The 18247-nt window shown below is 39.0% G+C and overlaps 1 protein-coding gene across 3 annotated transcripts in view; it reads right to left on the bottom strand.

Annotated features, from left to right (window-relative positions):
* Positions 1-17691, bottom strand: part of met (MET proto-oncogene, receptor tyrosine kinase) — a 98183-nt gene extending 80492 nt beyond the window's left edge. For 2 of the 3 annotated variants that reach the window (XM_005162994.6, XM_073941648.1), the window contains exons 1-2: positions 17352-17691; positions 12901-14095 (exon numbers count right to left, since the gene is read on the bottom strand). In XM_005162994.6, coding sequence (XP_005163051.1) covers positions 12901-14085 — 1185 coding nt within the window. In that variant the 5' untranslated portion in view covers positions 14086-14095; positions 17352-17691. 3 annotated transcript variants of the gene reach the window in all.
* Positions 17692-18247: the final 556 nt, after the last annotated feature.

Below are 18247 nucleotides of genomic sequence, written 5' to 3'. Positions count from 1 at the left end.
CGTGGCATGGTTGTTGGTTCCAGACGGGCTGGTCTTAGAATTTTAGAAACTGCTGATCTACAGGGATTTTCACACACAACCATTTCTAGGGTTTACAGAGAATGGTCTGATAAAGAGAAAATTTCCAGTGAGCGGCAGTTCTGTGGGCGCAAATGCCTTGTTGATGCCAAAGGTCAGAGGAGAATGGCCAGACTGGTTCAAGCTTATAGAAAGGCAACAGTAACTCAACTAACCACTTGTTACGACCGAGGTATGCAGAAGAGCATCTCTGAACGCACAACAAGTTGAACCTTGAGGCAGATGGGCTACAGCAGCAAAAGACCACACCGGGTGCCACTCCTGTCATCTAAGAACAGGAATTTCGCCATGTCACTTTGTCACCTTTGCAATAAAACTGTCGCCTTGGCAATACAACTTATTCTGATTCATAAAGCACAAATCATCTCAGACTGTTTTTTTGAACATGACAATGAGTTCACTGTACTCAAATGGCCTCCCCACTCACCAAGTCGCAATCCAATAGAGCACCATTGGGATGTGGTGGAACAGGAGATTCGCATCATGGGTGTGCAGCCGACAAATCTGCAGCAACTGCGTGATGCTATCATGTCAACCAAAATCTCTGAGAAATATTTGCAGTACCTTGTTGAATGTATGCTACCAAGGATTAAGGTAGTTCTGAAGGCAAAGGCGTTCCAACCTAACAAGGTGTACCTGATAAAGTGGCCGGTGAGCGTATAGTCCTGACATCCAAATACTGCTGCTCTCTGGTGATTTGAAGTGCTTTTTTATCCATATTTCTAAGTCACTTTATATAAAAAAGTGTCCTCTGAATGCACTGTAAGCAATGTTTTATTATGATAAAAATCAAACATGGGGCATCTGGCGTCACGCTAAGCAGTGGGTAGCACACAGCAAGAAGGTCACTGGTTCGAGCCACGCTTGATCAGTTGGGATTTCTGTGTGGAGTTTGCATGTCTTCCCTATGTTCGCGTGGATTTGTGTTTTGTGTATTGGGTAAGCTAAATTGTCCGTAGTGTATGTGTGTAAATGAGTTTGTATAGATGTTTTCCAGTGATAGGTTGCAGCTGAATCCGTTGTGTAAAAAAACATATGCTGGATAAGTTGGCGGTTCATTCCACTGTGGTGACCCCAATGAAAGGACTAAGCCGAAAAGAAAATGAATGAATGAACAAGGGGCATCTGTCAAAGTCAATCTTTCAATCGTGCATGTGAATGTAAGCATAATTTTTTTAACAGATTGTAGCATTCAGTAAGTTAAGAGTAACTTAACACACATTTTCACTTTTGTGTGAACTTTTCTTTTAAGCCCATCTTGACACATTTAGCATCCTGTAGAACAATAGGAAAAGGATAGCTGATAAAAGTCCATTGTTTGAAGAGGCTTGAAAGACATTAACACATAGTTCAAACGGCCTCTTATCAGAAGCTGGCACGAGCCATCCCTCCTGTAGTTGACATTGAAAAGCAGACACAGCATGATGAAATCCTTATGTCGATTTGGGTCTTTGCAAAAACACACAGCCTACGCTGCACATTCTGACCAAAGATCAAGGTCTTTACTCACAAAATGCCCACTTTCTGCCAAAAACATGCGATAAGAGCATGAGCGTGCAGCAGGTTCTGTCGTTTGTAGTCATATTTCTCAGCACCATGATTCAAAGCTAGCAGGTGGCATCTTTTTTATGACACACAATTTCAGTGCCAGTCAGCTATTATACTTAGTGTGTAAAACCACGCAACAAATAGAAAAACAAACAATTGAGTGTGTCGGCAATATGTAAAGCATGACCGCATGGCAGAACAATGCATCATTGTGCTGTCTTTTGGTAAACCACTGGAAGTTGGCATGTGCTTTGTTGACTTTTTTCGGTCCAAATACCTTTAGGGATTATAGTCACACTATAGCATTAATAAAACACATCTGTTTGTTTTGAAGTCTTTAGGTCAGGCTGGGTAGACGGATTTGCTGAGCACAATGGTCAGAGGTGATAATTCTTTGCTCTCCTGTTTAGTTATCGGCAGCCTTTGAATAAACATAAGATAAATAGCTTTCTTACTGTCTCAAATTTACCATGAGAATTGAAAGACTTTCTGTTTTTGTTTTTGTTAAGCATGCTAATTCAAATTTTGAATAAATGCCAGATATAACCCTGCACTTATTTAACGAATCAAAACCATATCACTTAAATCCTACATTGGCTCTTTAAAAAGAATAGGCTAATAAAAAATTAAAGAGGCCCTATTATGGGTTTTTGAAAATGACCCTTCATGCAGTGTGTAACACAGCACTAAGTTAATGAAACCATTGAGCTGAGGTTGAAATATAAAAGTGCAGCATGTTTAAAACTATTGATTCTTTAACTAAATAGTTGACTCAGAGTCTAATAAATGATTTGAGTTGGGTTCAGATCTTTTGTTTATCGCATCGACGTCGATGCGGTACAACACCAAATGTGTAGTTCTAGTTCTGGAAAAATGTAGACGCACTTTCCCTCCACACACTAGTGGAGGCGCGGGGATCACTGATACGAAGATGACGATCACTGACAGATGGAGATTCGACTGCGGGGAATAAAAGGTTAAAGTTCATTTTTATAACAACACCACCGTATAGCCCACCTAGTGCTGTGTTTGTTCCTGTCATTTTTCTGATTTTTGATAAAATTACCTACGTTGCAACATGGGATTCGTCTGCCGTTTGCTATTGAAGGAGCAGCAGAGACTATGGGACTTTGTCAGACTTTGACAGGGATTTTGTCAGTAACTTCTACAGTTCAAATGGACCCTTTTCTTCTTCCTCCAGATCATAACATGTAAGTGTCATTAAAACTGTTGCCTCATTTTGTGCAAAATATGTGTTTAATTTTGTGTTATAAGTTGTAATCGCCCCGCGCGACTTGTAATCACGAATCGCTTACAGATCAGTGCTTGTACTATATCTCTTAGGTTAAATCTATATGGAGCTACTCACATATCACATACAAAACCATGTTAAGAACATGACGCGTGCTTCTTCCTTTACCGATATAAATGAGTTTCTGAACTAGCGATCCTCTGCTGTTTACTTTGCTATGGCCATTATCAGCTGTGATACACACGTGCAGGCGCGGTCAATTTTCAGAATAGTTTAACTTGCCGCTTTGTGAATTAATACTGAATGTGTGTTGTTATTGGGGTTACAGTTAAAAGTAGAGTAATATGCTGGTGTTTAACTGCATTGCTTTATTGCATTTCTGAATTGGGCTCTCACATACTTTGTGCTACTTCATACTGTCGTACTGTGGCTGTGGTGGGCATTTCTCTCAGTCTTGTGCTGAACGCAGTTAACATATCGCATTAGACTGGGTCATTGGACCAATCACTGCAGATAAGCTTCACGCTAACGCCCCATTCACACGGGGCGTCAGCGTCAACTCTTCCCATTCACTTTGAATGGGTGACGTCAGGCATTGCCGAACTGCATTGTGGATCCGTCGGCGCCGCTTCAGAGGTGTTGCTCGCTGCAGAAGTAGGGACTAGCTCAACTTTTCAAGCGCAGATGGAATCGTCAGCGAATCAGATCTCTGTATGCAAATACACCAGCTAGACAGTGCTTGGCCTATTGCAGACTGAATTTCATTGGCTGACGCTGCTATGACAATCGCGGTAGCCCCAACTTCAGACACGCCTGCAGTCAAGCGTTGACGCTGAAGCCCCATGTTAGGAGGGGTTGGGGAACAAATTAATAGCTGAATAGTTTTCTGGGCTAATTAGGTCAAAATAAATGCATATTATAAGACAATAAAGGTGTTTTTGACCTTGCACGCAGGTCAGCATGTTGTTGGAGACCCCTAAAATTGAAATATGACCTTTTTAATGCAAAATAGGGGTTCCTTAAAGCATAATTGGTGTGTTCCGACAACAAAATATTAGACGGATTTTGAATCATATCTTTTTTTTAACAAGTAAAAATGTCTGATAAAAAAGTTTTGTCTTGTTTAGATCACAACAACCAATGGCTAAAGAAAGTCACCCATGACCAATAGAAGCACATACGCTCTTCCATACAGGCATTCAAAAATTTGAAATTAAATAGATGGGATTGGTGGTGATTGGTGGTGATCTTGTCATCTTTTTGTTTGTTTGTCATCTTGAAAACATCATGTCCATCATTTAGAACATCAAGGCGTGTTGGATCCAGAAGCAAGGTGTTCTCAACAACACAAGAATTTAGGAGTCAAAATAAAAATATCTGACATCAGGCCTCTTTCCACCTGGTAATAACATTTGTTTAATCTAATAATAAGCGGTCAGCCAAAGCCACTTGTACACATGTATTTTGATTTTGTTTAGATACAACTCACTTTTGTGGCTAAAAGCATTTGATCACACACATTTATAGAACAAAATCAAAGCGATTAAATGAGCTTTCAACAATATTTTATTTACAGTAGTTAAAAGTGGGAAAGCTCATCATTTTCCAACCCAGGTTCATTCTGATTACGTGGCCATATATTCACTGGAGAGAGTGAAATAAATCAGGGGAGCGATTTTTTTTGCAGTTTTTGCGAATTCGCCAGGTCACTGTGTATGCTTTTTGAAACCTTAAATATCTCTCACGAGTGCCATCATGCTCTTCTTACGTAAATCTTACGTAAATGCAGCCATACAAAGTATCAAAATTGTGATCAAAGATCAAATTTGTGATCTCCAGAAATGTATATAGGGCTACGTTTTCAGAATGAGCCTATGGTGAAATTTTCAGATCTCGTTTAGGGTGCATGGGTGCAAGCGCTGAAAATGTCAGAGCACTTCTAAAAACGCTCAGTTGCGAGTGCTTCTCCAACTGTAGGAGCTTTTAAAAATGATGAGTGTTCATCATTGAGCATCATAGGCAATGCTCAGTGCCTTGCTATGCTTTTGACATTTTAAAAATTAGGAGTTCTATTGACAACACAAGAATAAAGCTCTATCTCCTCTTCAGCTCTTCAGCAGGTCGCACACCAGAAGCGACGCTCGGCGGCGCGCCACGCAGCGCCATGTATTTTAGAATTCTAATCATAGGTTTCTATCAGGATACACACACCGGCGCCGCAAGTCGGCGGCTGTCGGCGGCGCCCGGCGACGGCTCAGGACGCAGTTCATTTTTCAGCCGCGCCACAGAGCGCCATCTGATTAGTTTCATGTTAAATATCATTCGAATGTGCGCGTCTGGTGTGCGATACTTTAATCTGTCATGTACGCGCCGTGTCGCGGCGCCGAGCGGCGCTTCTGGTGTGCGACCTGCTTTCCTCAACCCTTGCACCATTATTTCTAATTGTCCATCACATTCTGAAAAAAGCATATTGATACTTGATGAGAAGAAGCCAATAACAGCAATCTGAGTTGTAACAAGGATCAAAAAACATTTTCAATTGCAAATTTCCCATTCCACCTAGCACTGCTTCAGACCCTGCATGACTGACAGCTTAAATCTCCTCCATTAGTCGGCCAAACACTGGGCGTCATGCCCCACAAAACTCACAAATCAGGTATCAGGTAAAAGCGTGCTCTCTTTTCACACGATCACACAGGCCATGTCTAGTTGGAGAAAAGCTGAGGAATATCTGACTGACGTGCTGAATGAGGTGGAAGGGCAGCCGCTGATAAGCTCTTATTTGCGGTGCATTGTTGAGTTCTCAGCAGGTGATAAACTAGAACAGTTCCTGGCCAATCCAATCCGTTCCATTACTTAAGCACACATTCATTCAAGCCTGCATCCCATGGACTTATTGTGTCGGCATTAGCAACAGGCCAGTACAGCGTAATGGATTTTTTGACTAAGTGGGGGATGTTGAGTCCTAGCGTTCCCCCAAAAAAGTTTATTTGTGGTCTCCGCTGTGTAAGCCAAAACTATTAGTAGAGGTCTTTGAACTGCGATAAACAATTAGTCTGGATTGGTGAACTCGAGTCATTTAGCAGTGTGGACTGATTGAATATCCAACCTGACCGGGCTCATTAAATGCTTCAGTGGGTATTTGATTTACACCTGGCCAGGATGTCTTTAACCTTACAGGGAAGTTTCAAATAGGGCTCTGTCTGATGAAACTTTGTGCTCATCGACCCAGAGAGCAGGAAATTACCGAAGGGAGTAAAAAAATGAGGAAATGTGGATGCCAGAGATGGATCAACATGCCTTCTGGGCCACTGACTCATCAGCCCCACCAAAGCAAATGCTTCCCTTCACCTGACACCTACACATGTTCCTGAATTATGCCCAGAGAGCACCGACAATCATTATGAGCCTTAAGGCTACGTTAAATATGGGCCAGTCATCACAACGACGAAGAAGGAATTGTGCTGCAGTAAACCTGGTGTAAATAGTGAAGCAGTAGCCAAGTGTGCGTTTGTTTTTATACGAGGTTCCTCCTGAAAGACAGATTGTGAGCGCTGGCGTTTATCCGTTGTGTGCTTATCTGTTTTATGGGAGTTTTTAAGACAGACAGACACATTACAGCGGGAAACTGTCTGTTATACTGAAAAAAAATTACTTGGATACATCATACTTCATATATTCATTCATTTTCTTTTTGGCTTAGCCCCTTTACTAATAAGGGGTTGCATTTGTTTTACGCATTGGATGCCCTTCCAGCCACAACCCAACACTGGGAAACACCCATACACTCTTGCATACCACATATACACTACGGCCAATTCAGCTTATTTTATTCACACGTTTTTAGAGTGTGGAGGAAACCGGAGCACTTGGAAACCCAAGCGAACACTGGGAGAACATGTGGCAAACTCTACACAGAAATGCCAACTGACCCCGCCAGAGCTCAAATGAGTGATTATTGCACTGTGCAAGAATATACAGTACAGTATATATACAGTACTTTACTTGGGCAGGTATATTAACGGCCACCCAAGTATATTTGGTGACATTTATTTTTTATTTATTATCATCGTTTTACACCTTTTTTGTATCTGCCCAATAGTCAAACATCTGTGATCGATTAACCAAGGGAATATCTTCTCTTGCCCTACACGTTTCCTACGTCTTGTTGTGAGCGAGAACTATAAAAATTCCCACAAACCATCTCACGTGCTCTGTGGAGACCCACGGAGACATGACTTTTTGTAAAAAGCGTTTTTAAATCTCCAGTTCTGGGGTTTGGCTTTTGGTTTAGTATTCTAAAGTCGCTGTTAATTGAATGCATTTTTGCATTACATTTTCATTTTAAGCCTCATTTACTTTCACTTGGCTTTGCAGCTGACTGCACACATAGTCACAAGAGCCAGAGAAACATTAAATAATTAATTCTTTGATCTAAATGACAATAAACTTTTCTATAGACTCAGAGCAGATGAAACAACATCTAGGCTGGCTGTACACTGTTAGAAATGGTTAATTAACTCATTTGCCTTATTTAGATAATCTACACTTTTTATTCTTGTATTTGTGTAATTGTAAGTGTGGAAAGTGTGGGGAGCAGAGATGGGGGAAGGATCGGCAATGGACCTTGAGCCAGGAATCGAACTTGGTTTGCTGTGAGCACTATTGTGCTAAGCGTCAATGCGCTAACCACTAAGCTATTGGTGCCGATATTTGCTGTATATTTTTTTACTTTGATGATGTTGATATATTACATATTTTACACATATCTAACATGCTTTGTTAATTCTGTACAAAATAGTAGAAGATTTTCCTTGTCAGTGGGTGCACATGGCTCCTGAATAGAATAATAGTAAAACAAATAGAGGATTTCTTCTTTATTTCAACAGTCTTTTTTAAACTTCAGCCCATTGAAAAGAAACACTGGATAACAGTGTCATAATAAATAAAATTAACTTTTTTGATGCATGTAGGTAACCATGTGTCATGGGTAAAAGGTGTGTTTTAATCCGGGTACTACCCCAAGTATATTTCAAACCTGTGGGAAGCACTGATTTATACATAGACTTTAAACAGTCTAAGCCTAAAACAGTCAGCACAGCAAAAAATAAGGACATGAAAGTCAGGATCCATCCCCACAGGTGCTCTTATCCCCAGATGCAGACGAGATGAGCAGTTCGCACCTGGATGCCAGCTGTCCGATCTCCTTCATCTAACATTATAGTCCGAAGTCACGCAGGTTTCCAGCCAGGGCAAGGCTGCCAACATGAGCTCACTGCAGAGGCTTGACATTTCGAGAATACTCACACAGCTGCACATGTTCACCTGTGACGTGTACGTGCCTGCGTTTGTGTGCTTATGCCAGAAATGATTCAAGGTGACTTAATTCCTCAACACAAAGCTCAACTCACCCACAAATACATTTTTATACATGTATACATACACAGAAACACAATCATGCAGGTAGCTTATCGCAGCTTCGCCTAGCAGAAACAGGACACAACAAGTACTGTGTCTTTCAGCATGATCTTACACCTCCCAGAGCTGAGACCGTGGCCTATAAATGATCTAGACGCTTTTTACGCAAACACATCGGCATAAGCAGGCCACAGCACGCACGCTTTGTATTCACGCTAAGTACAGTGCATTAGCATGTCACCCTGTCCTTACATGACCAAAACCCATGCATGATTGAGTGTGCCACAAAGAACTAAAAGCATCCCTTTTACATTGATATTTGCTCATTCGCAAAAAGTTAAATCAATGCAGCGCCTTTTCACTTTTTCTTACACTTTTAGACTTGCCATCTCATTAAGCCCACAGTGGCGGTAATAATTAAAATGGTTGTCGATCAAAAGTCCCTCTTTAGGAATTATATTAAAGGCTGCAATCAATCAAGCTTCAGATTTAATTTTAAAGTAATCAGCGTTTGCCAGTTGTTCCCCTGATCAATTGTAATCTAATGATAATTTTGACCTTAAATGTGGCTGTTTGTTATGGCCGGTCTCAAGTGTCCCCCTCCTCTTTGCTCCTTCTCCGGGTGTGTTGGGGTGGTTCCAACTAGGACATATTCATTATTCCAAACAATACAATATTTCAGTCTGTTTTATTAACGAATATTGCTGAGCTAGAGCAGACTGCTCAATCGATAATATTAAGAGCTTGGGTAAGGTCTAAAAGCTGTGGTGTGCTTTTATGTTAGAAGAAGGGTAGAGTCTATTACCGACTTGGTCAATTTATCTGATATTCAAATATCTTTGGCTTCACATTAACAAATAAAACCGGAAACCGAGGCTGAATTCAATCAAAACATGCAGCGCTCTGTCAGATGCTCAATGTTTCCACAGACCGGTTTGTGGAGTCAGTTATCTAACAGCAAAAACAAGATATTGAGTTCAATCTATCATTACTCTTTACAATGTAATTGTTTTATGACACAGCGTCGATTGCTGCTTTATGGGATGATAAGACAGACTCTGCATAACATATGCTACTGATATCATAATTCTCAGTGATGGCACCAAGATTTGCCGTCGGCCTTAACACACTTGGACGCACACCCAAAACAAACAAACGCACATGCACAAGTTCACACACTTTTAGAGAAAAACAGCATTGGGAACAGGCATTACATTTTTTCAGATGCTCAGACAACCAGTTCTTCTAAACTTAAAGTATACGTCACGTTTTATGCTTAGAGTACATGATTGCATATGACACCATTTTTTAGCAGAACATTATGCATGTTCTAGGCAACACTGAACAGTTAGAAACAAGACACTAATGAACACTAAGTTTGAGAAACATTTTTGTTTTTATGATAATGGTGTCTATTTTCCAAATTTTTATAATAGTATCACTGCTTAAACAGTGCCTGAACTGATATCTTTAATTTGAACAATATAAAAACACAGCAATCAATTCATAATAAGCAATTAAGGCACCAAAATTAACTATAATAATTTAACACTAAATAACAGTTACAGAACTAATAACATCAAAAGTAGTCTGTATAATTAGTACACTACAAGTCATGTTCAAATTTCAGCAATAAATATACAAAAATATTACCATACCTACTTTTCTGGTAGAAAAGGCTATAAGCCTGATATTGTGTCTTTTACAGTCACGGTCAGTCTATTATGCAGTAATGTATCTGTGCTTACATCACAAGAAATGATCAACAAAAATGTTTACAAAAAGTTATTCCCTTCACACATGCACTGGTCAACTCATTACATCTGCAGTATTAAGGCTGATTTCCCAGGTATGGGTTTCGGCTGGATAGGCATCCGCTGTGTAAAAACGTGCTGGATAAGTAAGCGGTTCATTCCACTGTGGCCACCCCAGATTAATAAAGGGACTAAGCCGAAAAGAAAATGAATAAATTGATATTAAGGTTGATTTATACTTCTGCCTTAAGTGCACACTTAAGGTCCGGCGCAGCCTTCGCACGGCCATATAGCCCTCATCATGGCTTACACCGATGCTGAAGCGAACCTCTCAAAAAATGTAACGGCACGTCGCAGCAATGCATATCACAGGCTCTGTGATTTCTGAATTGTTTACAAGTGTCAAGCACCGTAAAGGAGCTCCAGATGTTTTGTGCTTATCTTTTGATTAACATTGTTGCACATCCATCAATTGCTTCTAAATGGGTGGGTTTTAGCTACTTCTACATTAATGTAGCGTTCAGAAAAACAAAACGCCCGTGAAGAAACTCGATTCAGAGGACCATAGCATAAGCTGCTGTCAGCTAAAGTTTTTAGAAGTTTTGTTGCAGAGCAACACAAACAGCACGCAGAAGTATAAATGCATGGCTATGCGCAAATCATGCAGAAGTATAAATCAGCCTTTACAATCTTCAGTAGTGCAATTGTTGTTCCATGTTTTCTGACTATGAAACAAACAATGGCCCTGTTTAGAGCTGACATCTTGTGGATCAACAACGTAGTGTAAAAACAATTCAAAGCACTGATGTGAGTTGCTCATACATCGTATGGATGGTTAGGGTGAAAAATCAGGCTGCATGCATACAGTAGACAGATTTATCAATAATTATAAATTACAGTTTTATTACTTACACATTGCTTATTAGTAGTAAAATTTGTTTGGTCTGGGTTTTGGTACCAGACTCTACTCAGGATGACAAAAAAGCAGACACCCTGTTGACTAACGCATTTGTGAGTGGACAAAAACATATTAATAATGCTATTCCGAAGGCGCACAGAAACATTATTGTCATTCATAACTTTTCATGGGAAAAAGTGAAGTCACTGGACAAGGTTAACTCTTGCACCTGTTGCTTGTAACTCTTGCTTTATTCAACTTACATATCCTCTGGGCTAATGACACCTAAGGAAGTATCTTCCAACTGACTTTACTTTAAAATTTGTTGTACATCCACATAATGAAAACTGCTAGATCTGGAGCTGACTTTGTGCAGATGTTTAGATCAAGGTCCTCAGAACCAAAATATTTAAAAATGTTGAGTGTTTCAGTCTGCAGATCTTCTGCTGTAATAAATGACTGAGTGCACTTTGTGAGTTTGGACTGATAAAGTTCAGAGCACTGAGGCATCTACACCAGACTGAAGAGTTGTATGACTCTGGGACGAGGCCAGACACTCTGCTCTGGCCCATATGAACTGCTAAAGCAACCAGTACAAAGACTGTTAGAGACAGTTGAAGAACACCTGCTGGGTAGGGATCTGGGCTTCCCCGAAGTATGGACTCTGAGTCTGATAAGACAACACACAAGCAAATAGAAAAGTGCAGAGAATGGACAGCGTGAGTAATGCTTGTTAAAAAGCCTGATTCAGTTAGACCTCAAGCAAACTTAATTATCCTTTCAAATCAAAAATTATATATCTGTAAGTATACCAATGGTTTCGCTTCTGCAGATCAAAACAATGAGCAAATGTAGAGACTTTAAACATTAGATGATTGTTGTAGTATGCTGTAAAAAAAACACAGATTTTAAGAATATTCTGGATCTGCAGAACAATTCTACTCTTCTCAGTAGAATTCTTCTCAGAATTGTCTATAGACAATTCCACAATTAAATGTTTGGTTTGATCAGATTATTTAAACAGATTTGATTCAATTAAAACAAACTTTGGCGTGATTGTTAGAGTGTGGTTCAGATGAGAAAGTGTGAGCATTGCCATCTAAACCATTGTGTGCACCTTAAAAAGTGGGCTGACATTGCTGAAATCTCTGTTCTTATTCCTACACTGCACAATCGTAAGGCCTTCACAAACTCATATAACCTACTGTATTTCAACTGAAAAAGGGCATCACGTGCACATATACAATAAGCATGCTTAGTACAGTTTTTTAACATTAAGTAAGCTAAATGTATGTCAAAAAAGCAGCCTTTATGTGTCTAAAATAATAGTGTGAATGTAAAGCAAACCAGGAATAAATTGATAGTGTTATTTTTTTGTCTGGAGCAAAAGAACCAAAAACACAACCTACTGTAAATATGCATCACCAAAATATTGGAGGTTCTCTACTTGCACTATTTAAAGTCCATAAGTAACTGAGTAACACCTTAAATATTGATACTCAGCCTTATCTTTGAGTTTCTTCCACGGTTTTAAACTTTTTTCCTTTCACCTCCTGTCCAGTTTTACCAGATTTATCGGTATAGTTAGTCTTTACATGCAGTGTTTAAACCATTAACCACTTTGTCTTAATATGCAGACCTGAGCGATGTATGACTATGTTGTGTAATGAACTCTGGGTAATAGCCCTGCATTATCGACAGGCCCTCAGGGAGTCGTCAGCAGTTAAATTGTGTCATTTATTGATCGGCATGATTTACAGATTGATCCAATGAATGGTGATGGATAAGTTAAAAAAACGAAGAGGATCAGTGATTTATGATGGCTAGGGTATAAAGACAAGCAATTGGGTTGACAAGAAGTGAAATCTGCTCTCTGATGGATATCATTTTGAAAGGGTCAGCAAATACCATATTGATCGGAGATAATTCAGGATTTAGCTGAAAGCTCTTACCTGGTTGAAGGTTTTCTCTTCAGATCCTGGAAAGTGATGGAGTTTCCTTGTGTAACCCTTCTGAATGAAAACCTTGAAGAATTCATTGATGTCCGTGATGGAGATAAGGCAAACGGCGGAGCTGGCGGTGGGCTCTGGTGAGTCCGGTTTGCTCCGGGCAAAGGCAGCAAACAGCACGTCCTCTCCTTCTTTCAAGCCCATCTCCTGCTGAAAGTCATAGCCAACTTTGGCCACATGAGCAGCCTGGAGAACGTTGAAAACCACTTGAGCCGAACGCTTTTTTCTCCTTCGCTCAGAGTAAATGCACTCAAAGGGCATTTCTACATAACGCAGGATCTCAGAATCTGAAGAACACATGCGTACGATTCTCGTGTGGAAAGCTTTCGAGTTGCCACCTTCGCGTTGGACGGTGAGAAAATATACATAAGGACCACTCTGGAAAGAGTAGACATAATGTAGTGGATAGTTCCCCCGCAGTGAAGGGGCCAAATCCATGTAGGACTGATCGGAAAAGAACTCAAAGCCATCTTGAGTTTCACGCATCTTCCTAATGGAAATAGTGTGGTGGAGACGTGGACCGTTTGACTCAAGAGGTTCAGAGTTCGCAACGAAGAACCTCACAACACGACCGCTCATTATGTTGAGGATCTGAGTGCCCGCAGGTCCAGCCAGGCAGTCTGGGCATCCATGGCTGCTGCCTTCATTCTTTTTGGTGTACATGCAAGTTACTTCCGCACCCAGAGGCCCATCCTCTAACACATGACGACTGCAGACGCCATTCCCGACTGAGCCACAGCTGAAAAGTTCCAGGTCATAGAACGTCTCCATTAACAGGGCCATATTGGTGTTGTTTATGTTACGGGGCTTGTTTTCACAACCACTGCATTGATCTGTTGGGGTCTTGCAGTCTGGACCCTCATGGACCGGTCCAGTCTTATACTCATGTTTCTTCTTCAGGTCTTTCGACAGAGCGTAAAGTCTATTGACGGCACCGACATACACTGTTCCATTGATTTCCAACAGCTTCTGAATGGGGGTGTCAGACACAAAGTAAGGGAGGTCATAGGTCACTGAGAGGTCGAGTTTGGAGCTTTCTATTGGTTCCTCACATTGACAATTCAAGCCCCACCACAGCGACTGAAGGATGATTAGGATGGAAGCAGCTTCAGAATAGTGAATTGTCATCTTTGTTCCTCTGTGGATGAAAAAGACAACATTTATTTTGAAGATATCATCCATGAAAAGCCTAACATACAAACAGCAGTACTATTTTGGTTTTTAAATGAAAGTTTTTTGAATTCAAAGTTCAAAATGTGCATATTATACACCATGGCTCAGTTATACCATAGACAAGTTTTGAGTAAAGCTCAGAGTATTCTGTCATATGATTCCTGTCCTATGCACCACAAGTTTTATCTTCTCCCTTCTGATTTTCAATACAGAACTCCTATTAGTAAAACAATTCAGTTTAAGTTTTCATTTATCCCCTCAGCTGTAAAGTTTTTAAATTTAGGGTAGAATTTGTATTGTATAATCTGCTTTTGTGTATTATGTGTGACATGCTTGAATGCTGCAACCAAATTGCCTTCGGGAAATGAATAAAGACTGACCGACCGACCGATTCATGTAAAATTCTAACGCACTATAGGGTTCAATCACCCGAGGATGAAGGTGTTTAGAATATCAGTAATTGGAGGTCAAATGGATACTTAACCTAAACATTTCGATTTGGTAAATGATGAGCAATTCCATGCAAATGTCAACCTTGCCATGAAAAAAAATCAAGTTTTTCTTGCTAAATCTTTTTTACATTTTTTGTGTAAGCAAGTTTTTACAGTACTTTAAAAACACTTGAAAATATGTCTCTGTCTGAGTTTTCAAACAAAAGTCACACAATTGGATCTGTCACATCCATAACGAAGAGATGTCAAATCCATAGGAAAGTGTTTTCCCCGTAAATGTAAAAATATTTAAAAAAAAATAGATACAAAGATTTTTGTTCTATACACCATTTCAATGCGGTGATGTCATTGGCCAATGAAAATTTCCTGCTTGTAACAAGAGGTGATTAAATCAGAACTTTATATTAATTTTTTTTTATCAATATTTGCACTTTTTTGGATTCTCGGAAGCTATAGAAATTAAAAATGTAAAACAGGAAATATGTTAGGACCATTGTTATTGTTTACATCCCTCAAAATGGTCTATAGAGAGCCAACTCTTTTCCTTTTGATTAGAATTGTTTCTTTTAGGTTGTGCAGTTTTCTTCACAATTTTTTTAAAAAAGTATGTTATATACTGTAACCTCACAGACTTTCTTTGGTCACATCCATAACACATGTTTATATCCCTTATTTAAAATCTAAAAAAATGTTTATGGATTGATATTTGATTGATATTTTTCCAATCCCAGAACTCTGTGATGAGTTGTTTTGTAAAATATAAACAGATATTTCAATATAATGTTAAAGTAAACTTTCTCTGTGAATTTATGTTTTGAGTTTTTACTGCAAATGTCACATCCATAACGATGGAATTGCTCTAATATATTATCAACACTCACCCTTCACTAGTTCAAAACGTATTTGATTGTCTTTCTTATGTTGAATGATATGCAATCTAGAATATCGGAAACTCCAGTAAGTATTTCTTAAAAGTAAATAAAAGTTATTTTTGTGTTTACTTCAAAAGTCATAGAAATCATAGTCATAGTCATGTATAGCCTTTTTAATTATACAAAAGGCTGTACATGCTATAAATCAAGGACAGATATTGATTTAAATTTCAATACAAATCAAATATCATACAGTAGCCTTTACAGAGTTAAACAGCACATTTTGACTTGCCATTCTAAATATAGAAGCCATTAGTGCTCAAAGCAAGGACACAAAAGCTTCACGAACCAAGACAAGCCACTCAGAACAAAAAACACTTGTAAATCACTGCCACACGCACTGCAACAACAATGATATCATTAGTTTCCTTGCATTGCAGAAGCCTCAATAATTCACCACTCACTCTCTATGACAAAGCCATGGATAAAGGAAAGAGGGCAACTCTAAACGCTCTGACTTAGACAGCACTTTTGTGGCCGTGTACCAGAAGAGGCGAATCATCAAAGAGTCAGCCTACACTGAGTGCACTGCGGTGACAAGTCTAACTTTAGACAGCGTTCTCAAGGGAGTGGTTGATAAACTCAATTAAGCCTGGTAGGCTGCGGATGCCGGAGAAGTGATTTATTGTTGGTGTACTTAAATGCTATTCCTCTAGGAGGTCGCTTTTAAGGTTGAGAGGGAGAGAGCGGTAGAGCTAGAGAATATGGGATTCACCCTTACTGTTATCTAAGCAACTGAAGTGCACTGACTAGCACTATAGGTCACTGCAAGCTGTAAGTATAACAATGAGAGAGAGAGTGAAAACTGTTGCACTTTCAGTCACTCCAGACATATTAAGCCAATTTATTTTTGTGCTGACCTATAAAGAACATCTCTGCTTTAAAACACCACATAAATTGCCCGGAAAACTTTCTAAATCTTCTTTATAAATGTGAACAATTGGCACAATCATAAGTGCTTAAAAGTGGTTCACAACAGAAAAATATCTACAGAAGCAATATTCAACAAAACACTGAGTATGCTTTTACTATCAAAGTTACAGTATGTATTTTGCATCGCATAAACATTATTTTACTATCATAGTTGCATTTTGCATCAAGCCAGATAATATGCATAAAGATATTAACAGTTACATAGGTTTTTATGGCTAGACTAAAATTTACCATGTAGTGGCTTTTTGTCACTATATACTCACTCTATATATTTCAATGCTGACCTATATATGTTGCTTGCCTACTTTAAAACACCACAGAAACAGAATGATAAACTTGGCAAATCTTCCTAAATGTAAAAATGCCCATAAGTGCTTCACTTGGTGTTTCCCCACTGAAAGGAACAGACTCTCTAAAATGATTTTACTATCAATGTTGAGATTTGTATTTTAATAACAAGTTCTGTATCAAGTCTGACAATGTGCATTACTGTTAATAGTATTTACCTCAGGATAATGATGGTGAGTTTTCAGGAAAGTATAAGTAATTGAAGATATAAATAAGCCTAGTTTTTTTCTCAGAAATAATACCCCCCTCACTTGATTCCATGGTATACTTAAATGACTCAAAAATAGACTTATTCCTAGAAAAGCAAAACATTTAAAGAACAAACGCCTCAGCTTTTTTAACCTGAGTTTCATGGAAACCAACAGATCTACACTGACTCATAATATCAACAGCAAAGCTCAGGAGTATCAACACAATTCCATGAAAACACGAACACAAGAAAAGTATGTTTATGTTGATAGTACGCTGGTTTATAATACTTTGCAACAACAATTTGCCAAGCAATAGCCTTCAGTAATGTAAAAAATGTTCATAAATAAAACAAACGCTCACTCACCTGTAAAATAAAGACACCTGTCGGAGACAGAAAAAGGAAATAATCACATCTTTTAACGGTCCTTGTTACTCAAGGCGCGCGCAGTTTCTCTCGGATGCCAACAGTCTCGGGATGGGATGCGACGGTGAATCTCTGCGCGCTTTCTCTCAAAAGTTGTCCGCTCTTCCTCCCTCTCTCTCCGGAACCTCGTATTCACTCAGGGAATGTGTGCTAGGGTGACTCAGGCTCTGAATGGGTCACAGCAGTTTAAAGGGTTTGTTGTCGTTCTCTCCGCAAACGCTGCGGGTCGTTTCTCCGTGGTGCACGCGCGTGCCATTGGATGGAAACGGGTCTCTCAGGTGAGCGCAGACAGAGCTCTGAGGAATACGTCACTGCTGGTTGAGTAAGCGGGTTCGCTGATTGGCTGTAGATATTTTAGAACTAAGATTACTGTTTGGGAAGTTGTATAGATATTGAATAAAACCTCAAACGCATTATTCGTTATAAACATTTAACTTTTTAAAGTTTTTATCATTATCAGGCTATGTTTTTATTTTCCTACATTGTGTTTGTAAAAGTGTAAAATCAACTGAAACAAACACATTTCTTTTTAGTGTAACCATGTTATTTGTATTTCTTATTTAATTTTTAATTTTTTCCATTTCGAAGTATTTATTTGTAAAACCAAATCAAAATAATTAAACATAAATCAACACAGACAATAGATTACATACAAAAATTTTATTAAAATCTCATTTATAATATATTATTTTATGGAATTATTGTATTATTATAATGATGATGATGATGATTATTATTATTATTATTGTTGTTATCATTATTATTATTATTATCATCATCATTATTGTTGTTGTTGTTGTTGTTGTACATTAAATTCAATATGCATTAATTGATCA

Source organism: Danio rerio, chromosome 25 (genome assembly GCF_049306965.1).
Source record: "Danio rerio strain Tuebingen ecotype United States chromosome 25, GRCz12tu, whole genome shotgun sequence".
NCBI lineage: Eukaryota > Metazoa > Chordata > Actinopteri > Cypriniformes > Danionidae > Danio > Danio rerio.
Note: the sequence above shows the minus strand (reverse complement) of the source record. Positions and strands in the feature narration are given on the sequence as shown.